The 27,813-nt window shown below is 38.9% G+C and overlaps 1 protein-coding gene across 1 annotated transcript in view; it reads right to left on the reverse strand.

Moving 5' to 3' along the window:
• Positions 1 to 2,045: 2,045 nt before the first annotated feature.
• The window catches only part of LOC126326911 (homogentisate 1,2-dioxygenase), a 127,491-nt gene continuing 101,723 nt past the window's right edge, over positions 2,046 to 27,813 (reverse strand). The window contains exons 9-10 of the mRNA XM_049995809.1: positions 16,698 to 16,879; positions 2,046 to 2,535 (exon numbers count right to left, since the gene is read on the reverse strand). Of these exons, the coding sequence (XP_049851766.1) occupies positions 2,395 to 2,535; positions 16,698 to 16,879 (323 nt within the window). The 3' untranslated portion in view covers positions 2,046 to 2,394. The remainder of the gene's footprint in view (positions 2,536 to 16,697; positions 16,880 to 27,813) is intronic.

Genomic DNA, 27,813 nt, shown 5'->3' on the forward strand with positions numbered 1-27,813 from the left:
TTTATTGTGGTATCCACTGATGGCTCCAGACAAGTGGACTTTCTTGACTGTTCCATGGTGTTCCTCAACCATGTCTTCCCCGTGGCTATACCATTTTTTCAGCAGAGCTCCACTAATCTGAAAGGCCTGGAGCAGATGTGGTGTGTTCAGAGCATACAGTGTCTCATCTGCTCCATTTCCCTTACTGCACTACAGTTGCTGCAGAGCTTGTACCCAGCTGAGAAGTTAGTGCAGCTGATATATGACCAACTTTACTTCCTCCAATGTTGGGGGAATCAGGTGTCACTCTGCTGGGTGCCAGGGCATGTGGGGATCCAGGAAAATGAACAAGCCAATCGCGCTAAGGAGGCTTTCAGTGGGCGTGATGTGACACTTTGCACTATCCCCCTGCAGGCTGTCATTTCTGTGTTACATCAGAGGTCCACACAGTTGCGGAAGGAGTGGTTAACAGTGATGAACAATAAGCTGCAGTTGGTGTAGTCAAGTAGTCACCTGTAGTGTGTCTCCTGCCAGTCACTCACACTACGTTGTTTTAACTCCTTTTATCACTCTCTCCTGTCTTAGTCTAAGATTTAATCTCGACATGAGACCTTCTTTTTGTGCTTCAATGTGGGTGCACATAAGGTTTATTGGAATTTTGTTACTTTTCATTTCCTTTGCTGTTTAGTGTATTTTGCTGCTACTCATCTCTTACTGTTTCTGTCTGGGTGCTCAAGACTTGTTACTATGTGCCCAAAACACATTATCCATCCATCCATCCATCAATTCAAACCAACTACCTGAGACTATTGTGTTGATTTTGAATCAATAAACTTTAAATTAATTGTGTACCTGAGCCTTATTCTTTTGGCTGCCTTCGGCAGACACATTAAAGACATTCAGAGGACTGGCAGGCACATTAAAGACATTCAGAGAACTAAAAGAAGAAAGTTGGGGGAGGGGGACCTGAAGTTCTGTGCCCATCTGTATGTCAGTTTCCTAAGATACAATTCTAAGCTCTGTAAGTACTAAACAGTTCAACTGGTTAACACAATTGGCAGTAATTGAGTGTGTAGTGTGGAACTGTTGTAACCATAAAGTTGCTGGTTGGAATCTCACAAGTAGTCTTACTTTTAATAAAATTCCATTTATATTAATAAATGCAAATGTTAATTAATTTTCTTAAAAATACTTCTATTTATTTTTCATTTATTGTTGTATGAAAAAAATTCAAATTCGAGGCAGGCATAAGTATATATAAGAAGGAACTTTAAATGAGAAAAAAATAAACAGGTCCTTAAAAGAACTGGTCACCAGTAAACTAGTTCCCAAAGATGAAGAAGTGTGCCCACATCTAAAGACCATGAAGCAACTGTCAACCCAACAGAATTGACACAACCAAACTGTGGCCAAAAGCAAACTTGTAGTGGAATATGCTGCTAAGCACAAGATGCTTGATTTAAATGGTTGCTTCAAAACACGCACCATCACCAGCTTCTCTGAATTATATAGATGAGAATTCTCCTTGCAACACATCCTTATACCCCACGATCCCTGTGGCCTCAATCTCCGCTAATACCTGCTAAATATCCACCTCTCCCGCTGCCCCATGACCTTACGTGCACCCACCCAGCACTCTCAGCTTCCTCTCTGCAGTATCGTCTCTTCCTCTGTTCTATCCCTCCCCCCCTTCCAATCTGTTTCTTATCATTGTGTGCTGCCTATAAATGCGGGTAGAATGAGCTTACCACCACCCCATTCCTATAGTGTTTTCCTGGTGCCTCTCACTCTCAGTTGTCAGCAATCTCCTCAACCACTCCCCACTCCTTTTTCCCATCATTAATGCCCCCTTTCTCCCTCCCTTCTATCCTTCTCTCTCTCTCTCTCTCTCTCTCTCTCTCTCTCTCTCTCTCTCTCTCTCTCTCTCTCTCTCTCTGTGTGTGTGTGTGTGTGTGTGTGTGTGTGTGTGTGTGTGTGTGTGTGTGTGTGTGTGTGTTGGAGAGGGGTGGGTGGGGGGTGGGGGCATCGCTCTCCACGCACAGGCGTATGGTAAAATAAATCTGTAATTTTTATTTACAAACAATAAAATTTATTTTTAATTTTTACATTGCATATTTCAGAGCTACTTTCTGGTACATATAGAGTGAAATATGGTGTCAAATTCCACAAGAAATATTAATTCATCATTTGCAGTACATTGGTGCCGTTTGCAGCTGCATTCATGAGTTATGGCAAGCAGATCAATTACACCATAGGTGAGTATATTGTTTGAGTGATTAGTACAATATATTTTATAGTGTAGGTAGGGACCAGCACCAACAATGAAGGTGACATCATAATTATAGAAACACAATTTTACAGAAACATTGGTTTACAGCTTCTGCTTCTGAATGAAATACCACAGCTGTAAAACATCTACTGTGGTTCTTTTTCTTTTGGATTAAAGTGTTTTTTAAGAGTCTGCCAGCACTTATAATATGAAGCATCTAATTTTTGACATGTCTCTTCTCCCCATTTTGTTACTGCCAGACTAAGTGAGCTCTCAAACATGAAGGCCTGCAAAAGATTTGAAGAAATATTCATTAATAAGCATAAATGAACGTTTTGCATCAAAGGACACATAAAACAGGAACAATCCCAGATGAACAAGGTGGTGCTCATTCATTAAAGATAATGTATGATTTCATTCATTTCATTTGTGCACTTTTAAAAATGTTAAGTTGTATTAGGACTGACTGCTATAGAAAAAGTGGAAGAATCAAATGCAACTGATAGACAAAATTAAAAAATCCAAACAAGCACTTCTTACTGATTATGTGTGGGTTTTAAGTATGTTGTGGAATTGGGAACAGCATAGTGAATTTACAAAAAATGTCGCAAACTGTATCAATTAAGGGAATGAAAAGGTTGTATTGTATACTTTGAAGATATTGGTGTCTTTTTTTTAACCACATATATGATGAAAATGTACACATTTAAATCCTCTGTGTCATTGGTTACCATTACATAAGCCAAGATCTTCACGTAACACTAAATGTAGAGAATACTATAATTGTTAGCTTATGTAAATCACCAGGAGGAGATGCAAATACATTTTTCAAAAGATTTGAGCTGATTATGAGGAAAATACTAAAAACGAACATAAAACTAATGATCTGTGGCAATTTCAACATTGAAATCGCCAACAGTGATGAACATGTTACTAGAACATTTTTAATATCTTAATATCACCAAATTTACAATGTACAAATTACACACCAACATGGGATAAGGTGTGCTTAGATAATATTATAGTAAATTTTTCTAGAGATATGTATGATGTCAGACTTGCCAGTGGAGCCGTAGCTGATCATGAACCATTGATTTTAACATTCTCCTGTGATCAGTTGCGTAAATCAGACAAATCAGTCAGAATCAAGTATAATGCCACATGGATAAGAGGGCAGAAAGATGAATATATTAATTTATTTATTGACAGAATATCTAATGTTATCTGGGACTTTGTATACAACACACAACCGGAGAAGGGTGCTGGTGAAATGGTGTTTAACAACTTTCTGGAAATACTCACAGAGTTATGGTACTCCTGTTCACCATAAATCAAAAGTAGCCCTAAGCACAAACAGAAAAACAAACAGCTAAAATGGTATACAGATGAGCTAGCTCTCACTAGGGAGGAGATGCTTAGACTGTACAGAATATATAAAAATTCTTGTAAACAAGGACCTGAGCTAGATAATACTTCTTATAGAGCTTAACTAAAATGTAAAAAAACTACAAAGACAAACTGTCCTTGGCCAACAAAAACAAGCATGTGAAAATTACATTTAAAGTACTCCTAACAAATGTAAAGCAGCATGGGATATCATCAACCAATATAATTCACATACCCATAAACAAGATGCAATGCTGGTCCCAGAAGACGTAAATAATTACCTCCTAACCTCAGTGAGCGAGCTGAAAAACAAAATCAAGCAAAATGGCACTTGTGCACTAGATCATCTTGGTGCTGTGCCCCATAGGATGTATACTTTCCACTGGAATGTTGTCACCCCAGAGGATATTGTAAAAGCTGTTGCAAGGTTCACCAACTCCAAAAGTATGGACTGTTATTGGTGTTCTAACCATGTAATGAAAAAAAATAATACACCTTATCTGTCAACCTCTTTCTTTCATTTTTAATATGTGTTTAGAATCTGGAGTTTTCCCAGATGCACTCAAAACTGCTAAAGTGACACCAGTCTTTAAAAAGGGAGATAAGCATCTGCCCTCAGACTATCAACCAGTTTCTATTGTCCCAATTTTCTCTAAAGTTTTTGAATAGGTAATGTACAGTCAACTAAATAACTATTTCGATAAGCATGATCGCCTTTCCAACAGACAGTTTGCATATCAACATGGTAAAAATACCACTACTGCTGTTACTGAAGTTGTTAACCAGGTGTTAACTGCATTCGAAAATAAGGATCTAGTATCAGTCATACTTTGTGATCTTAGCAAAGCCTTCAACTGCATACCATTTAACACCCTACTTGCAAAACTGGAATTTTATTGCATACTCAAACCATCTTTGGATGTAATCGAATCATACTTAAGTAACAGGAGACAATTTGTATCAATTAAAAATAGATGCTCCTCACTGAAGGAAGTTCGGACTGGAGTGCCTCAGGGCTCGGTCCTAGGTCCTTTTCTGTTCATCATTGCAATTAATGACTTACCTTATCATGTAGGGGCAAATTAAATTGTGTGTTATGCAGATGATACAACATTGCTCAATACACACCATGACACAACAGAACTGCATCAGGCAATACAGGAAAAACTAGAACTAGTAATGAATTGGTTTTCTTCTAATGAAATTTCGTGTAATCCTGATAAAACACAAGAACAAATTCTGGGTTTAACTGCAGCTGTTGAAAGCAAATCAATAAAATTGTTAGGATTCCATATTAGTTCAAAATTAAACTGGGAGGAACACATTAGCCATATCTGCAAGAGAATAGCAAGAGTGTGTTATCTCATCTGGAGATTGACAGATGTAGTCACTGATGAGTATCTAAAGGTGGTATATTTTGGCCTCTTTCAGTCACACATTTCCTACGGCATATTGTTATGGGAACATTCTTGCTTTGTCAGTGAAATTCTGAAAATTCACAAAAAAAGTAATCAGAATAATGAGCAAAGTTAAGCAAGTGGTCAATGGTGAATAAACTGAATACTGAATACACAAGGAAGAGTCAAGTGATAAGAGGTACACCAGTCCTACATGTTGTGATGGAGGTCTGCATCTCATAAAAGAATTTGCAACATTTTCTTGACAAACATCATGCACATCAAGCTCCTGATTATTTGGCTTTGTATGAACAACCAAAAAATATGGATAATCCAATATATGTATGTTTTTATCAGAAACTGCCATTTACAAAACAGGTTACTTGTCAAATTTGAAAGCCCAGTGCCTAATGATTTACTCATTTGAAATAATGGGTTGCAAATAATCAGCCTTTAGCATCTAGGGAGAAGGCTAAGCAAACATAAAAACAGGAAACTGGTTGCAGACATATTGCAAGAGTAGAGTCTTTGCATTTACTTGATGAAATGGGTAAAATGAAGAAGTAAAGTCTGACTGTGTATAATCTGAAGCAGTACCATACATCATCAGCTTAATTCTATTCAGTCAGCACTGCAGTCACTGAAGATGAAAACACCAAATGCTTTATCATGTAACACACGCTGCACTTTTACCAAATGTTTCAGTAGTAGTACAATTGTTTATTATTCTCACCTTTCACATGAATATTATAAAAGTATTTGTTTTTGCTGAATGCTGTGGATCATATGTGATGATCTGGGTTGATTATAGTTTTTTTGTTTGCATTCTTGTACCATTAGGTGAGCCCCACCCAGAGTGTACATTGCATGATTTTGATCATACCTTACAGATGAGACTGTATTGTCAAGCATAGCAAACTTAAACTGTCTGCATTACATTCTGCTAATGTCTCTTGACTACATTTTGCAAATCTATCATTGGAGGTCACATTCAAGTTAATTGGTTAATCATTAAAATTGCTTATTTTACTATGCTTTAATACTATTTCCACTTGGGATATTCTTTGCTTTGTATAATCAGTCTCTGAATTAACTGTTTGAGCAAATATTTATCTGAGTAAATTTTGAAAGTCTAGACTTTGATCACTGTTCTAAGAACTTATTCTACACTCCTGGAAATTGAAATAAGAACACCGTGAATTCATTGTCCCAGGAAGGGGAAACTTTATTAACACATTCCTGGGGTCAGATACATCACATGATAACACTGACAGAACCACAGGCACATAGACACAGGCAACAGAGCATGCACAATGTCGGCACTAGTACAGTGTATATCCACCTTTCGCAGCAATGCAGGCTGCTATTCTCCCATGGAGATGATCGTAGAGATGCTGGATGTAGTCCTGTGGAACGGCTTGCCATGCCATTTCCACCTGGCGCCTCAGTTGGACCAGCGTTCGTGCTGGACGTGCAGACCGCGTGAGACGACGCTTCATCCAGTCCCAAACATGCTCAATGCGGGACAGATCCGGAGATCTTGCTGGCCAGGGTAGTTGACTTACACCTTCTAGAGCACGTTGGGTGGCACGGGATACATGCGGACGTGCATTGTCCTGTTGGAACAGCAAGTTCCCTTGCCGGTCTAGGAATGGTAGAACGATGGGTTCGATGACGGTTTGGATGTACCGTGCACTATTCAGTGTCCCCTCGACGATCACCAGAGGTGTACAGACAGTGTAGGAGATCGCTCCCCACACCATGACGCCGGGTGTTGGCCCTGTGTGCCTCAGTCGTGTGCAGTCCTGATTGTGGCGCTCACCTGCACGGCGCCAAACACGCATACGACCATCATTGGCACCAAGGCAGAAGCGACTCTCATCGCTGAAGATGACACGTCTCCATTCGTCCCTCCATTCACGCCTGTCGCAACACCACTGGAGGCGGGCTGCACGATGTTGGGGCGTGAGCGGAAGACAGCCTAACGGTGTGCAGGACCGTAGCCCAGCTTCATGGAGACGGTTGCGAATGGTCCTCGCCAATACCCCAGGAGCAACAGTGTCCCAAATTTGCTGGGAAGTGGCGGTGCGGTCCCCTACGGCACTGCGTAGGATCCTGCGGTCTTGGCGTGCATCCGTGCGTCGCTGCGGTCCGGTCCCAGGTCGACAGGCACGTGCACCTTCCGCCAACCACTGATGACAACATCGATGTACTGTGGAGACCTCACACCCCACGTGTTGAGCAATTCGGCGGTACGTCCACCCGGCCTCCCGCATGCCCACTATACGCCCTCGCTCAAAGTCCGTCAACTGCACATACAGTTCACGTCCACACTGTCGCGGTGTGCTACCAGTGTTAAAGACTGCGATGGAGCTCCGTATGCCATGGCAAACTGGCTGACACTGACGGCGGCGGTGCACAAATGCTGCGCAGCTAGCGCCATTCGACGGCCAATACCGCGGTTCCTGGTGTGTCCGCTGTGCCGTACGTGTGATCATTGCTTGTACAGCCCTCTCGCAGTGTCCGGAGCAAGTATGGTGGGTCTGACACACCGGTGTCAATGTGTTCTTTTTTCCATTTCCAGAAGTGTATTTTAATTTGATGTGAATTATGTTTGCACACTCTCTTGTCAAATAAAGGCACTTTGATTCAGACTATTTTAGAAATCTACTGGATGTACCAAATATGTACATTACAAATTGTTTCAGTCAGTAAGTTTATTTTTCTAGTAAATGTGTGTTCAAAAATGCTTTGTTTGTGTGCTGGTATCTCTGAAATGTGGAGGATGTAGCCAGTTTGGACCACACAAGGTAGACAGGGAGTAAAGGAGACAACATACAGTACTGTTACTAAATATCACTTTAATTCACTTACAGGAGATGCTCAAATGACCATCACCATCTCTGGTACTTTTGTGTATTGGCTGGTGAGGTCTTGCTTAATCCTGGAAAAGATTCCCGTCATATCACAGATGACTCCAGCTGCTTCCTGTATTTATGCCTCAAGATCTCGTGATGACTCCATGGGTGTCTCATACACCATGGTTTTCATGTGCATCCAGAAATGAAAATCCAATGGTTTCAGGTCCAATGAGCAAGGGGCGAAGTATTCAGTAAGACATCATAAAGTGAGACACAAAAATGTATCAAAATTAGTGGTGGTCATGTTGAGCACCCTCTGTAAGTGAATTAAACTGGTGTTAATCAACAGTAATATACAATTTATCTTTTACGTCTTGCCCAGGTTGTGTGGTCCATACTGCCTACATCCTCCTCCACATTTCAGAGATGCTAGCACACAAACAAAGTATTTTCAAACATCAGTTTACTAGCACAATATGCTCGCATGGTACCTGTGTACCAACAACTGTGTCTTATAACATATGGTTTGATCCATCCTGTATAAGTTGTCATTGAGATTGTGTAGATTCACTTTCTCAATAAACAGAATATTTATGTTTTAATTGTATTGTATATTTATTGGTCCTGTGAATCATACACTGTACAGGGGTACATAATGATATAGGACAAGTCAAATAATTTGCTATAACGTTTAACAGAAAAAGCTGTTGTATGGTTTTCAGTATACAGCAATATAACCCTAACATATGGGAATAACATTTCACAAATAAATATTGCACACACACATTTCATACTTTTGGCCTTGATTATACAGACACACACATATATGTAATAGACCACATATAATACACAGATAAATCTAATGTAAACTTTCTTATTTTGGCCTTAATTTTATAAACTATTTAAATTTTTCACATATTTACATTGTAGATAAAAATTCATCAACACTATAGTAACAATTCTGTAGCAAGTAGTCACTCACTGCAGTTTTGAATTTATGCATGCCAGTTATTGCCTTAATTTCTTTAGGTAGTTTGTTATACAATTTTTTTACTGCTTGCAAGGGTCCTTTTGTTTTAGTGTTGTATGTGAAAACTGCATATGTAAATCTTGATTATTTCTTGTGTTGTATGAATGGATATTTTGGTTTTTTGGAGCAATCTTGTTATTTTCATCTACGATTTTCCTTATAAACATTATTGTTTCTAGGATATATAGGCATGGTAATGGAAGAATAAGAAGCTTTTTAAATGAGGGTTTGCATGAAGATCGAGGTGCTAAGCCTTCAATGGCTCTTATAATTCTTTGTTGTGCAATAAAACAGCTTTTGCTGTGTGGTGAATTTCCCCAGCAAATTAAACCATATCTTAGTAATGATTCTGCTTGGGCATAGTACACATTTTTTATGGCTTGCATAGATGTGCATCCAGCAAGAGCTTTTATACTATAACAAATGGTATTTAATTTACTACATAGGTGTTGTGTGTGTTTCTGCCACCTTAGGTCACCTTGGATCCAAACTCCCAAAATTTGGTGTTATTTACAATTTCAAGTCTTTTTCCTAACAGTTCTATGGTTGCAGTTAAAGGCTGTTTATTCTGCACTGTGTATAGATGCATAGTGTTTGTTTTATGTGTGTTTATTATTAAGTTGTTCATTGCAAACCATTTTGATACATGTGTAGTGCTCTTTTTTGTTTCATTTTGGAGCTCTTCTTGGGTCTTTCCTTTAATAAGAATATTTGTATCATCGGCATATTTAATGTACTTAGAGTTAGGGCTGGATGGTTCCAGGTCATAAAAAAACAGCAAGAACAGGATTGGTCCCAATACGGAACCCTGCGGCACACCATATTTAACACACTGTTTTTCTGATTGATAGGAAGTTAAATTTTTTCCTTCTTTGTACAAGACTTCAACTATTTGGTGTCTGTTTTGTAGATATGACTTTTCCCATTCATAGGCTGGGCCTCTGACACCAACATTTACTAGCTTTCTAAGCAAAAGACTGTGGTTAATGATGTCAAATGCTTTTGAAAGATCTAGGAATATTGCTGCTATGTGTTCTTTTTTATCTAATGCATTTAAAGCTTCATTTAAGAAATTGATAATAGCTGTCTCAGTAGATTTACATTTTCGGAAACCATGCTGTGTAGCTGAGAAAAGCTTTTTTTTTTTTTTTTTTTTTTTTTTTTTTCAAATGAAATCTACGAGTCTTTTATAAAAGATTTTTTCAATTATTTTAGAAAAAAACAGACTGGCCTATAATTTGTTATATCTGTTTTATCACCCTTTTTGAACAATGGCTTCACTTTAGATATTTTTAGCCTTTCTGGGAAGATTCCCTGAGAAAGTGAACTATTGCATTTGTCTACCATGGGCTTAACTACTAAGGGTGGTAATGATATGGTCTGGTATGTTGTCAGTTCCAGAGGAAAATTTTGATTTTAGCTCCCCTATTGTTTTTAGCATTTCCTGTTCATCTGTCGGGTGTAAGAATAGAGGCTAGGGATAGTTTTACTAGAGATAGTTTTAATCTGATTTGACAGCATTGGACTTAGTCTTTGCATTAACAAAACAATTCTATTTTGTTGTTGTTTGGTTTGATGCAGCTCTCGATGCTACTCTATCCTGCACAAGTTTCTTCATCTCCCAGTACCTACTGCAACCAACATCCTTCTGAATCTGCTTGGTGTATTCATTTCTTGGACTCCCTCTACGATTTTTACCCTCCACACTGCCCTCCAATACTAAATTGGTGATCCCTTGATGCCTCAGAACATGTCCTACCAACCGATCCCTTCTGGTGTTAAACTACTATTTTAAAGCAAGATAATTAATGTCCATAAATTTCTCAAAGAAAATTTACTATTGAAGATGTGTTAAAATACATTAAAACGTTTTGGAATACTGGAATAGGACATACATAGTATTCAGGAAATAGTCTGGAAGTAACAACGACTAACCACCAAGATTGAAATTCTAAAATATTACTAATAATGAGCTGTTGATGCATATTAATTAAAGTAGAACAACTGAATTTCAGCTAAATAACAAAAGGCAAATTGAAGTGAAAGATCTACATCTACATCTACATATATACTCCACTAGCCACCAAGTGATGTGTGGCGGAGAGCACTATTCGTGCCAAAGTCATAATTCCCCCCCCCCTCCCTCCCTCTTTTCCACTTGCGGGTCGCGTGAGGGAAAAATGACTGTCTGTACGCCTCAGTACGAGTTAAAAGTTGTAATTACCCTTTTTTTTGAATGGTTATCATTTTGCAATTTGAAAATTGGTGACAATTACATCTATGATATTTGTAACGCTCTCGCAATGGCTAAATGTACCAGTCATGAATCTTGCCACTCTTATTTGCACCTTCTCAATCTTTTGAATCAGACCCAACTGGTAAGGATCCCATACAGACAAACAATACTCTAAGACTGGACAAACTAAAGAATTATAAGCAATTTCCTTTGTTCAAGGACTGCATCACTTCAGGATTCTGCCAATAAACCGCAATGTGGAGTTCACCTTACCCATTACTTGTGCAATCTGATTGTTCCATTTGAGATTATTTTGAATAGTCACACCCAGATACTTGATGGATGTTAGACTTCCAAAGACTGGGCATTTATTTTGTACTCATACATTAATGGGGATTTTCGCTTTGTAATACACAGTAGGTTACACTTACTAATATTGAGAGATAACTGCCAGTCATTACGCCATTTACTTTCTGCAAATTAGTAATTAGTAATTACAGAAAAAAGCAAAGAGCCAAGAATAATTTCTTTAAAATTTATTGTGAAGGTACTCTTAATTTGTTGTTGCCATCCATTCAAACTTATGACTAGGCTCGTTAGACCATGCTATGCAACTAACAATTTCACCTTAGTGTATGTTTTTACTCGTATGCTGTTCAACCTGCCATACACAATCTGCTAGTGCCACATAGTCCACTAACATTACTGGCTAAACAAATGTAAGAGAAAAGGACGTTGTTTGAGCACAAATGTGATTCTGTCACTTGACATTAATGTTTCAATTTGCATTTTATTTAACAAAATAAAATACAAATTATGATGATGAATGGTATCAGATAAACAAAATGTAAGAATAATATTAAATATCTGCTATAATTTCTGTTTTGTTTGTTATAACCATCCCCTTTCCTCATTTTATGCTTTCTCCCTGTACACAATGTTTGACTCATCCTTTATCTGCTTTACTTATTTCCATTTACAAAATGTTATTTCACTTGAGTACATATCTCTGATCTTGATCGTCATGATAGGTAACTGTTTAATAGTTTGTGGGCAGGAACTATTCAGGAGGATGTCGCTATCAGCAGAAACAAAACTGGCATTCTACAAATCAGAGTGTGGAATGTCAGATCCCTTAATTGCTCAGCTGGGTTAGAAAATTTAAAAAGAGAAATGCATAGGTTTAAGTTAGATATAGTAGGAATTAGTGAAGTTTGGTGGCAGGAGGAACAAGACTTCTTGCCAGGTGAATATAGGATTATAAATACAAAATCAAATAAGGGTAATGCAGGAGTGGGTTTAATAATGACTAAAAAATAGGAGTGCATATAAGCTATTACAAACAGCATAATGAACGCATTATTGTAGCTAAGATGGACACAAAGCCTGTGCCTATTACAGCAGTAGATTAAGAGATTGAAGAAATGTATGATGTGATAAAAGAAATTATTCAGATAGTTAAGGGAGACAAAAATGTAATAGTCATGGGGGACTGGAATTCAATACTAGGAAAAGGAAGGGAAGGAAAAATAGTAGGTGAATACAGACTGGGAGTCAGGAATGAAAGAGGAAGCCACCTGGTAGAAATTTGCACAGAGCATAACTTAATCATTGCTAACAATTGGTTTGAGAATCATGAAAGAAGGCTGTATATGCGGAAGAGACCTGGAGACACCAGAAGATTTCAGATTGACTATATACAAGGGTAAGAAAGAGATTCAGGAACCAGGTTTTAAATTGTAAGACATTTACAGGGGCAGATGTGGATTCTGACCACAATTTATTGGTTGTGAACTGTAAATTAAAACTCAAGAAACTTCAGAAATGTAGGAATTTAAGGAGATGGAACCTGGGTAAACTGAAAGAACCAGAGGTTGCTGGGAGTTTCAGAGAGAGCATTAGGGAATGATAGACAAGAAAGGGAAAGAAATACAGTAGAAGAAGAATGGGTAGCTTTGAGAGATGAAATAGTGAAGGCAGCTGAGGATCAAGAGGTAAAAAGATGAGGCTATTAGAAATCCTTGGGTAACACAAGAGATATTGAATTTAACTGATGAAAGAAGAAAATATAAAAATGCAATAAATGGAGCTGGCAGAAAGGAATACAAATGTCTCAAGAATGAGATTGACAGGAAGTGCAAAATAGCTAAGCAGGGATGGCTAGAGGACAAATGTAAAGGTGTACAGCCATATATTGTTAGGGGTAAGATAGATATTGCCTACAGGAAAATTAAAGAGAACTGTGTGTATGAATATCAAGAGCTCAGATGGGAAACCAGCCTAAGCAAAGAAGGGAAAGCAGAAAGGTGGAAGGAGTATATAGAGGGTCTATACAAGGGCCATGTACTTGAGGGCAGTATTATGGTAATGGAAGATGATGTAGATGAAGATGAAATGGGAGATATGATACTGTGAGAAGAATTTGACAGAGCGCTAAAAGGCCTAAGTTGCAAAAAGGCCCTCAGAGTAGAGGATATTCCATTAGAACAATAAAACAACCCCTTGTTTCACATTCCTTTTTTGATACCCTAATGAAATGCTCTCTGAAGTGGCAATTCATTGAAAGTTTTGTAATTCCAGTTGTATCTAATAAGTGATTTGTATAATATGTTAAATTTCATAACATTTATTATTTCATTTGTTTACTTGTAGGTCATGTTTGTCCAATATATGATAGCATTATTTTTCATTCACTAATGAATCTATAATTAAGAAAAATTAGGTTAACATTGTTGTTTTTTACTATTTTTGTATTATGTGATGTTTATCTTATGTAAAAATCTTTTATATTGTATATGCCAGTTTGGGCATACAGTATGAATTATTTGTGTATAGTTAATCACAACAACTTTGAACTTTTAATTGTTAATTTTATAGATTTGCACTATAGTTTTGTTAACTTCATCATTAAGAACATATAAGTAAGGGGAGCAGAAGGCTCAGAAAAGCTCAGTTGGAGACAGTTCACAGATGCGACCACTGTGTTGCATATCAGGGTAATAATCTAATTGCTGTAACACGGTTTTGTGACTATGTAGTCTGTTATGTGGAGTTGGCTTCCACCAAGAAGAAGTTATGCAGCATGCCATTCATAAACCACTATAAAATGACTTGGTACCTGGATTATTTCATGGAATTTATGTAATTAGATCCAGTTTGCAGATGAAATGGACCAGGACAACGACTTCAGCATCAGCGGAAGAAGCAGATTACTCAGAGTTACACCGAACTAAGATATGTATAAGCAATGAACTAAACTTTAAATATCACTGCAGCATTAATGACTGAAGTGTAATGTTTGGAACATTTTCTAGCAGTAAACATATGTATTTGTCTCAAAGTTATCTTTGAATGGTGGAGGCCAGAGTGATCTAGAATGAAGACCCCCCCCCCCCCCCTCCAAGATCATACGTTCATGATGTCATTGGAACACAAGTATAACAATGAACTTTTAAAATGCTAAATGCTCTGTTTAATCAAATAATCTTTCAATGAGTATTTTGTTAATTCAAGCTCTCCCCCCCCCCTTCCCCCCCCCAAAAAAAAAGAAAAATAATAATAAAAAAATCGTTACAAACTACTGGTAGCCTTCGGAGAGCCAGCAATGACAAATCTCTACCATCCAATCTGGTGAGCAAGATGTATGAGACAGGTGAAATACCCTCAGACTTCAATATGAATACAATAATTCCAATCCCAATGGAAGCAGATACTGACAGTTGTGAAAATTACTGAACTATCAGTTTAATAAGTCATGATTGCAAAATACTAACACGGGTTCTTTACAGATGAATGGAAAAACTGGTAGAAGCTGACCTTGGGGAAGATTAGTTTGGATTCCACAGAAATGTTGGAACACATGAGGCAATACTGAGTCTATGACTTATCTTACAAGACAGATTAAGGAAAGGCAAACCTATGTTTCTAGCATTTGTAGACTCAGAGAAGGCTTTGGACAATGTTAACTGAAATACCCTCTTTCAAATTCTGAAGGTAGCAGAGGTAAAATACAGGGAGCTAAAGGCTATTTACAAATTTGTACAGAAATCAGATGGCGATTATAAGAGTAGAGGGGTATGAAAGAGAAGCAGTGGCTGAAAAGGGAGTGAGACAGGGTTTTAGCCTATCCTCAGTGTTGTTTAATCTGTATATTTAGCAAGCAGTAAAGGAAACAAAAGAAAAATCTGGAGTGGGAATTAAAATTCATGAAGGAGATATAAAAACTTGGAGGTTGTAATTCTGCCAGCCATAGCAAAGGACCTGGAAGAGCAATTGAATGGAATGAACAGTATCTTGAAAGATGAACATCATCAAAAGCAAAATGAGGACAATGGGATGTAGTCAAATTAAATGAGATGATGCACCTGAGGGAATTACATTAGGAAATGAAACACTTAATGTAGCAGACAAGTTTTTTCTATTTAGGGAGCAAAATAACTCATGATGGTTGAAATAGAGAGGATATAAATGTAGACTTGCTACGGCAAGGAAAGTGTTTATGAAGAAGAGAAATTCTTTAACATCAAGTATAGATGACATAAAGTGCATTTGGCATTATTTACAGTGATCCTTCATCAGCTGGGGATATTAAGTCCAGTAGTCCTCATGTGTGAGTGCTGAGTTGTACCTCCTTCTTTCCCTTTAGCCATAACAGAACAAATACAACACTATATTGTATAAAGACTCATCCACACAACACAATTATACACTTGACACTTCATAATAAATCAGAGGAAGACAACGATAAACCATCTCCATGAGGACCTTATCCAAGAAGACAATGTGGGATTCCATCACCTGCCACAATGCTTCACCTGCCACAATGCTTATTTCCTGAGCACAAGACTATCTTTTGACAACACCAGGTGGTGTGCACATGACTGAAGTAAGCTTTATACCATAAATCTGATAAATCACAACACAAAGATGATTAGGATTACAGAACTGTACTTGATCTCTGCCTTTTTAAGAATTCAGTATGTTGTGCAGTCTCCAGATTCTGCAATCAGAACCATGTCACAGCATGAAAAATTGAAAGAGGCCTGAATATGTTTCGAGGGGTGGGTGGTTCTCCAATACACAGTCTATATGTCAGTAAACAAAGAATCAGCAATGATAATTCAAGGACTTTTGATTAACAAGTTACCACCCAATCATATGCTAGACATGTTTAATGGGTGTTGTGAGAGGCAGATGTATAGGTCAGGGAAGTACACTGTGGATTAAGTTGTGAGGTCTGTTCTAGCTATGCAGACCAGATTGCTGTCATGCCTTAGTCACACAGATGTGGTCCACCACAAGCTCATGACTTTGTATGACCCCCTTCTGTCTGCACGTTCCACTCACTCGTTTCTGTTGTAGCAACATGCCCTGTATAAGCCTGTTGCCCTGTTATGAGGCATCACACAACATATCAGTGCACACTTATTGTTTGGACATTGTTCTACATATTCTCAAATCTTTGATTCTTTCTAGGTTCTGCAGTTTTCAAAAACAGTGGTGTATCATTGCAAAAAAGTGATCTATTTAACAAAAGTACCTGTGTTCCATCTGCCACTCTACAAGGGACAAGTTTTGCATTTGATGCTGCCTCAAAACACTGTGTATCAGGTCCATGGGGTGTCATCATTGAGTGAAGAGAAGCCCCACCAGGCAGGAAGCCTTCTTCCTTTGCTTCATAGTTGCCCATGATAAGACCCATAAATTCACTCATACAGTTTCCTGTAGGGAGAGAAAGAAATGTATCAACATATTCATTGGTGTTTGTGGCCAATATTAGTGTATAAATTACTTTAAAAATGATTTTAACACAGTTAAAAATAGAAACAGAACAAATAAAGTAAGCAGATAATTTGCAACATCAAAGAGGAAATCATAAGTGCTGAGATAACTAACATCTTCATTATAACTGGAATGCAGCTTTTAATATACTCCTTAAAATTTTGAAAAACATATGTCAGTAATAAAGAGAAGGAATTATCTCATTTTCTCTTCAGCTTCTCCTTCCTTGTTGGTAAGGCAATTAGCTTTCGCTTTGACCTACACTTTTCTTCTTGGGTGAACATCTTTTAACATTGAGTGCAAGCCTATCATTTTCATAAAGTCATCTGGTATTCTGTAAACAGTTCAGGACATTATTAAAAATGCACTGTTGTATCTCCCCTCAGGTGTATTTTTGGCTCAGCAATCACAGCACACATAATGTCAGTACGACAAAGCTCTAGAATCAATACTAAATAGGCCTATTGATGTTACTTGCACTTGGATTCCCAGGTTTTAGTTCCTGGACAGTACAAACAGAACAAATGTTTGCAATAGAATAATGGATTATCAGTCCATAATTGTCAAAAGGATGTTAAAATGATTATCCATAGTTTATATGTGTGGAATAGGATAATAGTGACAGAAATGCCATGCCAATAACAATCTATTCTGTAACAACAAAATTTATATCATCTGATAATGAAACTCAGCAAGATCCAAAAACTTCAAGTATTTTATATTTATTATTTTACAGTCCCAACTGATGCTGTGATTTTGACCCCATGTCATTAATTCATAGAGGCCTCTAGTGATAATACAAGATGAAGTGAACTTGTAAGTAATTTCAACTTTCTTCTTCTTAAGATAGTTCAATTTCTGCCATTCCAAACCAAACCTCTGGGCCAATCTCACTCTTTGGGTAAATATGGTCAAGTTATTAGTGTGTTCAGACATACAAATGTGAAGTGTTCAGTGCCACACAAATTAGCACGTAATGGGTGGGTTTTACATCTCACATTATCTGAAGGTTATCATTGATTGGATCCACAAAATAAATGAATTAATGGACGAATGTTATAGAAATGAGATAATTCAAGTCTGATATATTGGAATAAAATGTGTAAGACAAATTTGGAGGGAGATTAATTGTCAAGAAATAGGCACAATGACACAGACCTTATACAAGCACCGCTGCACACAGCTCGGACATCAAATTATTTGCATGCCATATCACTCCTTCTTTAGTGTCAATGTACTTCAAGTTTTTATGCACTCATTTTAATAAACACATGATGACTTGCTTGTGATCCAGAGGGTCTGTCTATTTTGATGGGTTATTAACCATAGCTACTGGTTGTACTGTTTCTTGCATGCCACATGCTGTGCTGAGCATCTTGAAGGTCAGAGGGCAAATATTCTGTTCCAATAAAACCCATTCACTTTAACTGTAGTATTGAGTCATGCATGTCAACATCAAACAAATTTTTTTTATGTTTGCAAATAGACTCACCAACTGCAAATCATAGGAAATGAATGGTCTGCAGGACAGCATTCCTTTTCTGAAACAACCAGTCATAACTGGTAACCTGTGTCCATATGTCCATCAGTGGTGAGGTTTGTAGTGTCAACAAAAAATTTGCTGGATAATCATAGTGCTTGTCCAAACACTACATCAGCTGTTACAGGATTATTATAATTATTGATATATATACAATCCAAAACTTGGTAGAACTTGTTTGAATACAGGTCATTCCAAACAATGTTGTTAATGTGTTTAAAAGATGAGATTAAAACTGCCTATATTGGTTGTTTATAATGTGAAATGGTACAGTGATTTGTTCCATCCATCCATGAAGGAATTTCTTGGCAACAGTGAAAAACTTCTGGCCAGTGAGAAAAGAAATCAGTTGAAATCGGATTAACTATATGTACCAGGTAATGCTGTAATATGCTCTATGATTTCATTACATTGGGAAATACTTCATTTGTCAGGCAGACATCTTACAATCCTTGCTGATAACTGGCCAGCCAAATGCTGCCTTTACTGAAAGTATTGTACTCTTCATTCTTGGATGTGAAAGACTGCAGAGTGAGGAGTTACTTAATCCCATTGTTTGTGTGTGTGTGTGTGTGTGTGTGTGGGTGTGTGTGTGTGCACCTAATAAATATATATATATATATATATATATATATATATATATATATATATAAATAAAACAGAAAGAAACTTCCACATGGGAAAAATATATTAAAAATAAAGATTCCAAGACTTACCAAGCGGGAAAGCGCCGGCAGACAGGCACATGAACAAAACACACAAACACACACACAGAATTACAAGCTTTCGCAACTGGCAGTTGCTTCGTCAGGAAGGAAGGAAGGAGAGGGAAAAATGAAAGGGTGTGGGTTTTAAGGGAGAGGGTAAGGAGTCATTCCAATCCCGGGAGCGGAAAGACTTCCCTTAGGGGAAAAAAAGGACAGGTGTACACTCGCACACACACACACACACATATCCATCCGCACATACACAGACACAAGCAGACATATTTAAAGGCAAAGAGTTAAGGGCAGAGATGTCAGTCGAGGCGGAAGTACAGAGGCAAAGAAGTTGTTGAAAGACAGGTGAGGTATGAGCGGCGGCAACTTGAAATTAGCGGAGGTTGAGGCCTGGCGGATATCGAGAAGAGAGGATATACTGAAGGGCGAGTTCCCATCTCCGGAGTTCGGATAGGTTGGTGTTGGTGGGAAGTATCCAGATAACTCGGACGGTGTAACACTGTGCCAAGATGTGCTGGCCGTGCATCAAGGCATGTTTAGCCACAGGGTGATCCTCATTACCAACATACACTGTCTGCCTGTGTCCATTCATGCGAATGGACAGTTTGTTGCTGGTCATTCCCACATAGAAAGCATCACAGTGCAGGCAGGTCAGTTGGTAAATCACGTGGGTGCTTTCACATGTGGCTCTCCCTTTGATTGTGTACACCTTCCGGGTTACAGGACTGGAGTAGGTGGTGGTGGGAGGGTGCATAGGACAGGTTTTACACCGGGGGCGGTTGCAAGGGTAGGAGCCAGAGGGTAGGGGAGGTGGTTTGGGGATTTCATAGGGATGAACCAAGAGGTTACGAAGGTTAGGTGGACGGCGGAAAGACACTCTTGGTGGAGTGGGGAGGATTTCATGAAGGATGGATCTCATTTCGGGGCAAGATTTTAGGAAGTCGTATCCCTGCTGGAGAGCCACATTCAAGGTCTGATCCAGTCCTGGGAAGTATTCTGTTACAAGTGGGGCACTTTTGGGGTTCTTCTGTGAGAGGTTCTGGGTTTGAGGGGATGAGGAAGTGGCTCTGGTTATCTGCTTCTGTACCAGGTTGGGAGGGTAGTTGCGGGATGCGAAAGCTGTTTTCAGGTTGTTGGTGTAATGGTCGAGGGATTCAGGACTGGAGCAGATTCGTTTGCCACGAAGGCCTAGGCTGTAGGGAAGGGACCGTTTGATATGGAATGGGTGGCAGCTGTCAACAGTACCTCCATTATGACAGCTGCCACCCATTCCATATCAAACGGTCCCTTCCCTACAGCCTAGGCCTTCGTGGCAAACGAATCTGCTCCAGTCCTGAATCCCTCGACCATTACACCAACAACCTGAAAACAGCTTTCGCATCCCGCAACTACCCTCCCAACCTGGTACAGAAGCAGATAACCAGAGCCACTTCCTCATCCCCTCAAACCCAGAACCTCTCACAGAAGAACCCCAAAAGTGCCCCACTTGTAACAGAATACTTCCCAGGACTGGATCAGACCTTGAATGTGGCTCTCCAGCAGGGATACGACTTCCTAAAATCTTGCCCCGAAATGAGATCCATCCTTCATGAAATCCTCCCCACTCCACCAAGAGTGTCTTTCCGCCGTCCACCTAACCTTCGTAACCTCTTGGTTCATCCCTATGAAATCCCCAAACCACCTCCCCTACCCTCTGGCTCCTACCCTTGCAACCGCCCCCGGTGTAAAACCTGTCCTATGCACCCTCCCACCACCACCTACTCCAGTCCTGTAACCCGGAAGGTGTACACAATCAAAGGGAGAGCCACATGTGAAAGCACCCACGTGATTTACCAACTGACCTGCCTGCACTGTGATGCTTTCTATGTGGGAATGACCAGCAACAAACTGTCCATTCGCATGAATGGACACAGGCAGACAGTGTATGTTGGTAATGAGGATCACCCTGTGGCTAAACATGCCTTGATGCACGGCCAGCACATCTTGGCACAGTGTTACACCGTCCGAGTTATCTGGATACTTCCCACCAACACCAACCTATCCGAACTCCGGAGATGGGAACTCGCCCTTCAGTATATCCTCTCTTCTCGATATCCGCCAGGCCTCAACCTCCGCTAATTTCAAGTTGCCGCCGCTCATACCTCACCTGTCTTTCAACAACTTCTTTGCCTCTGTACTTCCGCCTCGACTGACATCTCTGCCCTTAACTCTTTGCCTTTAAATATGTCTGCTTGTGTCTGTGTATGTGCGGATGGATATGTGTGTGTGTGTGTGTGCGAGTGTACACCTGTCCTTTTTTTCCCCTAAGGGAAGTCTTTCCGCTCCCGGGATTGGAATGACTCCTTACCCTCTCCCTTAAAACCCACACCCTTTCATTTTTCCCTCTCCTTCCTTCCTTCCTGACGAAGCAACTGCCAGTTGCGAAAGCTTGTAATTCTGTGTGTGTGTTTGTGTGTTTTGTTCATGTGCCTGTCTGCCGGCGCTTTCCCGCTTGGTAAGTCTTGGAATCTTTATTTTTAATATATATATATATATATATATATATATAATTGGGTCATTGTAGGGATGTTGTGAGGTTGACATGGTATTAGAAGGTGGAAAGGGTAATAGGGTTAAAGTGAAAGTAAATAGAAATTTATATAGGGAGAGATAAAGGTGTGAAAAAAGTCGAAAAAGTGTTTGTTTGAGATGAGCTATGTTGATCCTGTGCTGAACTTAGGTTGGTGAACAACAATGGGTGCAAAGGTTAGGTAGTTATGTCGTCTCCAGATCATGTGGGAAAAACGGGAATGGAAATAAAACGAAAGTTGTTGGAAATAACTGAGATGGTTGTTTAATGGATGAAAGGAACTGAAGCTGTGAAATAGTATTCACGAGTTTAAACAAAATGTTTGTAAACTTGGAACAATGGATTTTATAGCAGTGGTTATGTTGAAAGCGTTAAAAATTTTTAGGTTATGGCTTGGAAGTAAATTACGCATTATTGAGTATAATTAGGCAGGATAAAATGTATGGTAGATTACGGAAAAAGGGAAGATGAATACAAAGTGAAACTACTTGTACAAACAAAAAGAGAAAGTAAGATGATAGAGAAGATTTCGAAATGCAACAGAGACAATAACAAACGTAATTGTTGGGTTCAAATTAATGATGATGTAAATAAAATAGAAAGAAACTTCCACATTGGAAAAATATATTAAAAACAAAGATTCCAAGACTTACCAAGCGGGAAAGCGCCGGCAGACAGGCACAATGAACAAAACACACAAACACACACACAGAATTACTAGCTTTCGCAACCGATGGTTGCTTCTTCAGGAAAGAGGGAAGGAGAGGGAAAGACGAAAGGATGTGGGTTTTAAGGGAGAGGGTAAGGAGTCATTCCAATCCCGGGAGTGGAAAGACTTCCCTTAGTGAGAAAAAAGGACAGGTTTACACTCGCACACACACACACATATCCATCCGCACATACACAGACACAAGCAGAATATGTCTGCTTGTGTCTGTGTATGTGCGGATGGATATGTGTGTGTGCGAGTGTACACCTGTCCTTTTTTCCCCCTAAGGGAAGTCTTTCTGCTCCCGGGATTGGAATGACTCCTTACCCTCTCCCTTAAAACCCACATCCTTTCGTCTTTCCCTCTCCTTCCCTCTTTCCTGAAAAAGCAACCATCGGTTGCGAAAGCTAGTAATTCTGTGTGTGTGTTTATGTGTTTTGTTCATTGTGCCTGTCTGCCGACGCTTTCCCACTTGGTAAGTCTTGGAATCTTTGTTTTTAATATATTTTTCCCATGTGGAAGTTTCTTTCTATTTTATATAATTGTATCGGTACAAATACTACTTGCACTAGCTCATTTCCCCCATGAACATGTCTATTATCTGTTGCAAATTGCACTAGAAAGCTCAAGTAATGCAACTGGTGTGGTGATGCCTTATCCAGTTTTTGTTGGAAAGTATTTGTTTGTGGACTATGAAGAATGTAATTTGGCATCCTTCCAGCAAGTGCAGAAACTTTTTCACTGCAGTATAAGCAGCATATAAGGGGCAGTCAAATGAAAACCAAACATCCACCACTACAAGGTCACAGAATGGTTCTGTCCAGAAGTAATCACTGAGATATTTATTCTGTTGGGAGATGAGATGATCAGTTCCTGTTTTGTAGATTGCAATCAGACACTGAAGGTTCCACAACCACACCCACACTTGCACTTCTTCATCTGACTGAAACCGACATCCATGCATGTCTTTCTTCAGGTTGCCAAAGATGTGAAAATCATAGGGTTAAAGATCTGGGATGTACATAGATTGTTGCAGTGTTTTCCACAAAACTGCTGAAGTGTAGCATAGCCTTTGTCCATTTGGCAGTGTGAGGGTGAGCATTATCATGCAACAGGATGATTTTGTCCACACTGTGATTTTGTCGAACTGCATTCCTGGGCATTTTGACTTTACGGTGCATCATAGTTTCTGCAAAGTGTCTTCATAGTTCTGTAAATTGATTGTCATTTCATACTCAAAGAACTTGATGAGTGAGTGCTACTGCAATCAAAGAAGGTCATCCAAGAAACTTGATGAGCAAGTGCCACTGCAGTCAAAGAAGGTCATCATGACCTTACTGGAACTTGTGTGAACAGCTTTGGATTTCTTTTCGGGAGAGATATGGGATGTTTCTGCTATTGACTTTGCTGTTTGGCCTTGGGCTGTTGGAATGCTGTTGGGTGCAATCATGCTGTTGATTGATAACATCCACCCCCCTCCCTCCCCCCTTCCCCACACTGCCTCACTGCCTATTGCAAAAAGGGTACTTGCTACACATCAGCAAGTGGGTTGGGAAAGACTACAGCATCCTCCATGCAACCCAGTGCTTTCATCTTGTAATTTTCACGTCTTTGATGACCTGAAGAAAGATATGTGTGGATGTGGGTTTCAGTTGGATGTGGAAGTGAAAGAGTGGGTGTGGTTGTGGATCTGACACTGGCCAACCACATTCTACAAAACAGGAATTGATTTCCCACCTCCCAGTGGGATAAATGTCTTAAAGCATTTGGTGATTACTTTTGAATGGAACCATTCTATGCCATGGTCTTGATGTAGTGGGAATTCATTTGACATTTGACTGCCCCTCATACATCTTCAGGGTGTAAGTGGATCATTTAATTTTTCATTGTGACAACATTTGGCTAAAAATACTGAGAGTCGTAGTTACTGTTGCTTCTTTAGTCTGGACTGTTTTAATAAATTACTTCCATGGTAATGTACTCTTTTAGTAACTGTCGAAGAACTCAATTTCTGTTTACTTCTTTATTTGTAACTGAAGTAATAGCAGCTTTTTATTACAGAAGTAAGCTGCTTCTGCATACTGCTGGCATTTGCATTTCATTTCCTCTCGAAAACTATTGATTGTCAGCAGACATTATTGCATCACCTTTTGAAAATAATATCGTGTTGGTGTAATTTATGCTAGAAAGAATTATTAAAATTCAAAGAAGCTAAATCCTATTGTATTAATGATGAGATCAGTGTATTATGAAAGAGAAACAGGTTATTAATGGATGAATCAATAATTCAATCCTTAACCCCATCTTCTACAGCTACCAGCATCCGTTATTAATGGATGATGCATTTTAATTTACTTGCCACCATATACATTTCCATATACAAAGTTTTTGCAGCTTAAGAATGAGTTAATAGCACTGTGGTGGCAGACAAGGACAATGTAAGTGTTAAAAAATGTTCAAAAAACATACCAGAAAGTGAAAAAGAGTGGTTTGCTGAAATAATGAAAAAGTACATTACTGCTGCTGAATCTAAAATGCACATTGCCAACATGCTAAAGATGAAAACAGATGCTTTGGAAAAAAAAATAGGGGAAAGTGGGGCACGTTGAGACACAGGGCACCTTCAGACAACATCATTTTGAACAAAATTTAATGTTTTAGGTTGGCTATTCCTACAAAGCTGTATACCTTTGCCATGGAGAATGCGAAAGAACTTCATTTGCTTTGGCACAATTATATCGCATCTGAGAAATACTGGAAGGACTGAATTCTCACTAGTGACGTAAATTTTTTAACACTCGGGGAATTTGATGTATTTAATTTGTTATGGAATTAGCTTTTGTGTAATTTACATAAGGTTATTGCATTTGCATTTGTGCTTAACTGAAATTGTTCAAATTAGTGAGAAATTGTTTATGGAGTTTAAGACTATGATTTTACTGTGGGAGGTTATGATGGGGCACATTGAGACAAAGCACAGAGGGGTAGGTTGGGACATCATTTACAGAGTAAATACTCACTTTAAGTGGGAAAGAAATGGATATAGTTATTTAAATAAATGCTTTTTGCTTTCAGATTGTTTGTTGAAGGTTCAAAATAGTGCAAGGACGAAAAAAAGGCATAAGGTTAAGGGTAGCTATGATGCAGATACAATGTAGGAAGGTGTTAAACTTGTTCTACAGGGAGATTCTATCAGGAGTGCTGCTAAAAAGATGAATCTTAAGTTTCAGACTCTTGCTAGATACACACAAAAATTAAGACCTAATCCTGACAATGCCATAGAAATGAAAGCTCGCTGTGATGTTCGCAGAGTTTTGTCAGATGACAACAAGATGACTTTGTTAAATTTTTAATAGCTAATGCAAAAAGACGTTCTATGGTCTCACAACTTTAGAAACACTTAAGTTAGCATATGAGACAGAAAAAATCAATAAAATAGAATGTCCTGAAACATGAAGCAAACATTGTATTGCAAAGACTAGCTCTATAGTTTTCTCAAGCACCATCCTCAACTGTCCCTTCAAACTGCTGAAGGATGCAGTCTAGTAAGAGCCAGTTCCTTCAGTCACTTCAATGTGGATATGTTTTTTGATAATTTAGAGATATTACTTAAGAAACATACTGAACTCTATGACCCATCTTGCATCTAAAACCTGAGTGAGACAAAAACCGAAACCACCCAGCAGCCTTCAAAGGTAATGGCACAGAAAGGAATCAAACAACTGTCCAAAGTTATCAGCGGAGGAAAGGGAACTGTAGTAACAACACTGCTTGTGATCAATGCTGTGGGCAACACCATGCCACCTGTAATGGTTTTCCCACAAGTTCATTTTAAAGAGTTCATGCTTTATGGTGTACCTACAGGAACACTTGGACTGGCTCATTCCTCAAGTTGGATGATTTCTGTTAACTTTGTATGCTTCATGCAACATTTTATTAAATATTCTGGGAGATCAATGACTTGACAAACACTGCTAATTTATGATAACCATGAAACTTACATGTCCATTGAAGCCATCAATATGGCAAAATCTAACGGAGTGCACATCTTAACTGTTCCTCCACATTCAACCCATAGAATTCAGCCACTGATTGTTGGAATTATGAAGCCATTTCAGGCTTATTATAATGCTGCTGTAGAAACGTGAATGAATGAACATCCAGGACAATAATTCGTCATCTATAATGTTGCAGCAATGACTCCAGAAAATATAATCAATTCATTCAAGAAAACTGGCATTTCTCCTGTTGACAGGCATGTTTACACAGATGATATGTTTCTGCCAAGTATGGTCACTGACAAACACCATCACACAGATGAACAGAGTAAAACAAAGCAGGATCCTACAACTGAAGGACAGAACAGTGAACAGACAGCACTTGAATGTGATCTAACACAACAAAGTGGTGATACTACAAGAAAGGCTGATTTTCACCACAACCGGAAAGTTCATGAAGTTCCAATTACACAGACATCCGTTCTCCTCCATTTTCAAGTTACATCAGCCCTGAACAGTTCTGTGGCTATCCAAAAGCTGAAAGAAACAATAGGCCTAGGAAACCTAGAGAAAAGGGGAGAAGATATGCCAGAAAAGGTAATTCTGGAAGAAAAACAGAAAGTAAAATTCTTGAAGTCCACAAAAGTAGGCCCACTGGTTACAAGTGTAAACACAAGGCCGGCCGCGGTGGTCTAGCGGTTCTAGGCGCGCAGTCCGGAACTGCGCGACTGCTACGGTCGCAGGTTCGAATCCTGCCTCGGGCATGGATGTGTGTGATGTCCTTAGGTTAGTTAGGTTTAATTAGTTCTAAGTTCTAGGCGACTGATGACCTGAGAAGTTTAGTCGCATAGTGCTCAGAGCCATCTGAACCATTTTGAAAGACAAGTCTGTTCAAGAAACAGGAAGCTAGGTCTGAGAATGAAGACGAAATGCACCACATTGATGGAACATCGGACTGGAAGATGATATTGCTCAATTAAGTGAAGGTGAAGTTACAGTTCCACAGAACCATGTCATTGGACATTATGTTCTCGGTAAGTTTATCAGCAACAATAGTGTAGTCCGTTATATAGGGAAGGTTTTGAAAAAAATGTGGTGATGGAGACTTTGAAGTTCGTTTTCTAAGAAAGTTGCAGAAGACTGAAAATAATTTCTTCTACCCTGTAGTTGAAGATATTTCTAATGTCCAGATGTGTACTGTAGCTATGGTGTTACCTCAACCTCAAGAACATGGAAGGAAAAAAACCCAGAAATTGCTGCATTCTTTCCCTGTTTCATTTTTGTAGTATAGCATTCATTAAAATAGTTTTTTTTATAGAGGTAGTTCATAACATTTTCT

Source organism: Schistocerca gregaria, chromosome 2 (assembly GCF_023897955.1).
Source record: "Schistocerca gregaria isolate iqSchGreg1 chromosome 2, iqSchGreg1.2, whole genome shotgun sequence".
NCBI lineage: Eukaryota > Metazoa > Arthropoda > Insecta > Orthoptera > Acrididae > Schistocerca > Schistocerca gregaria.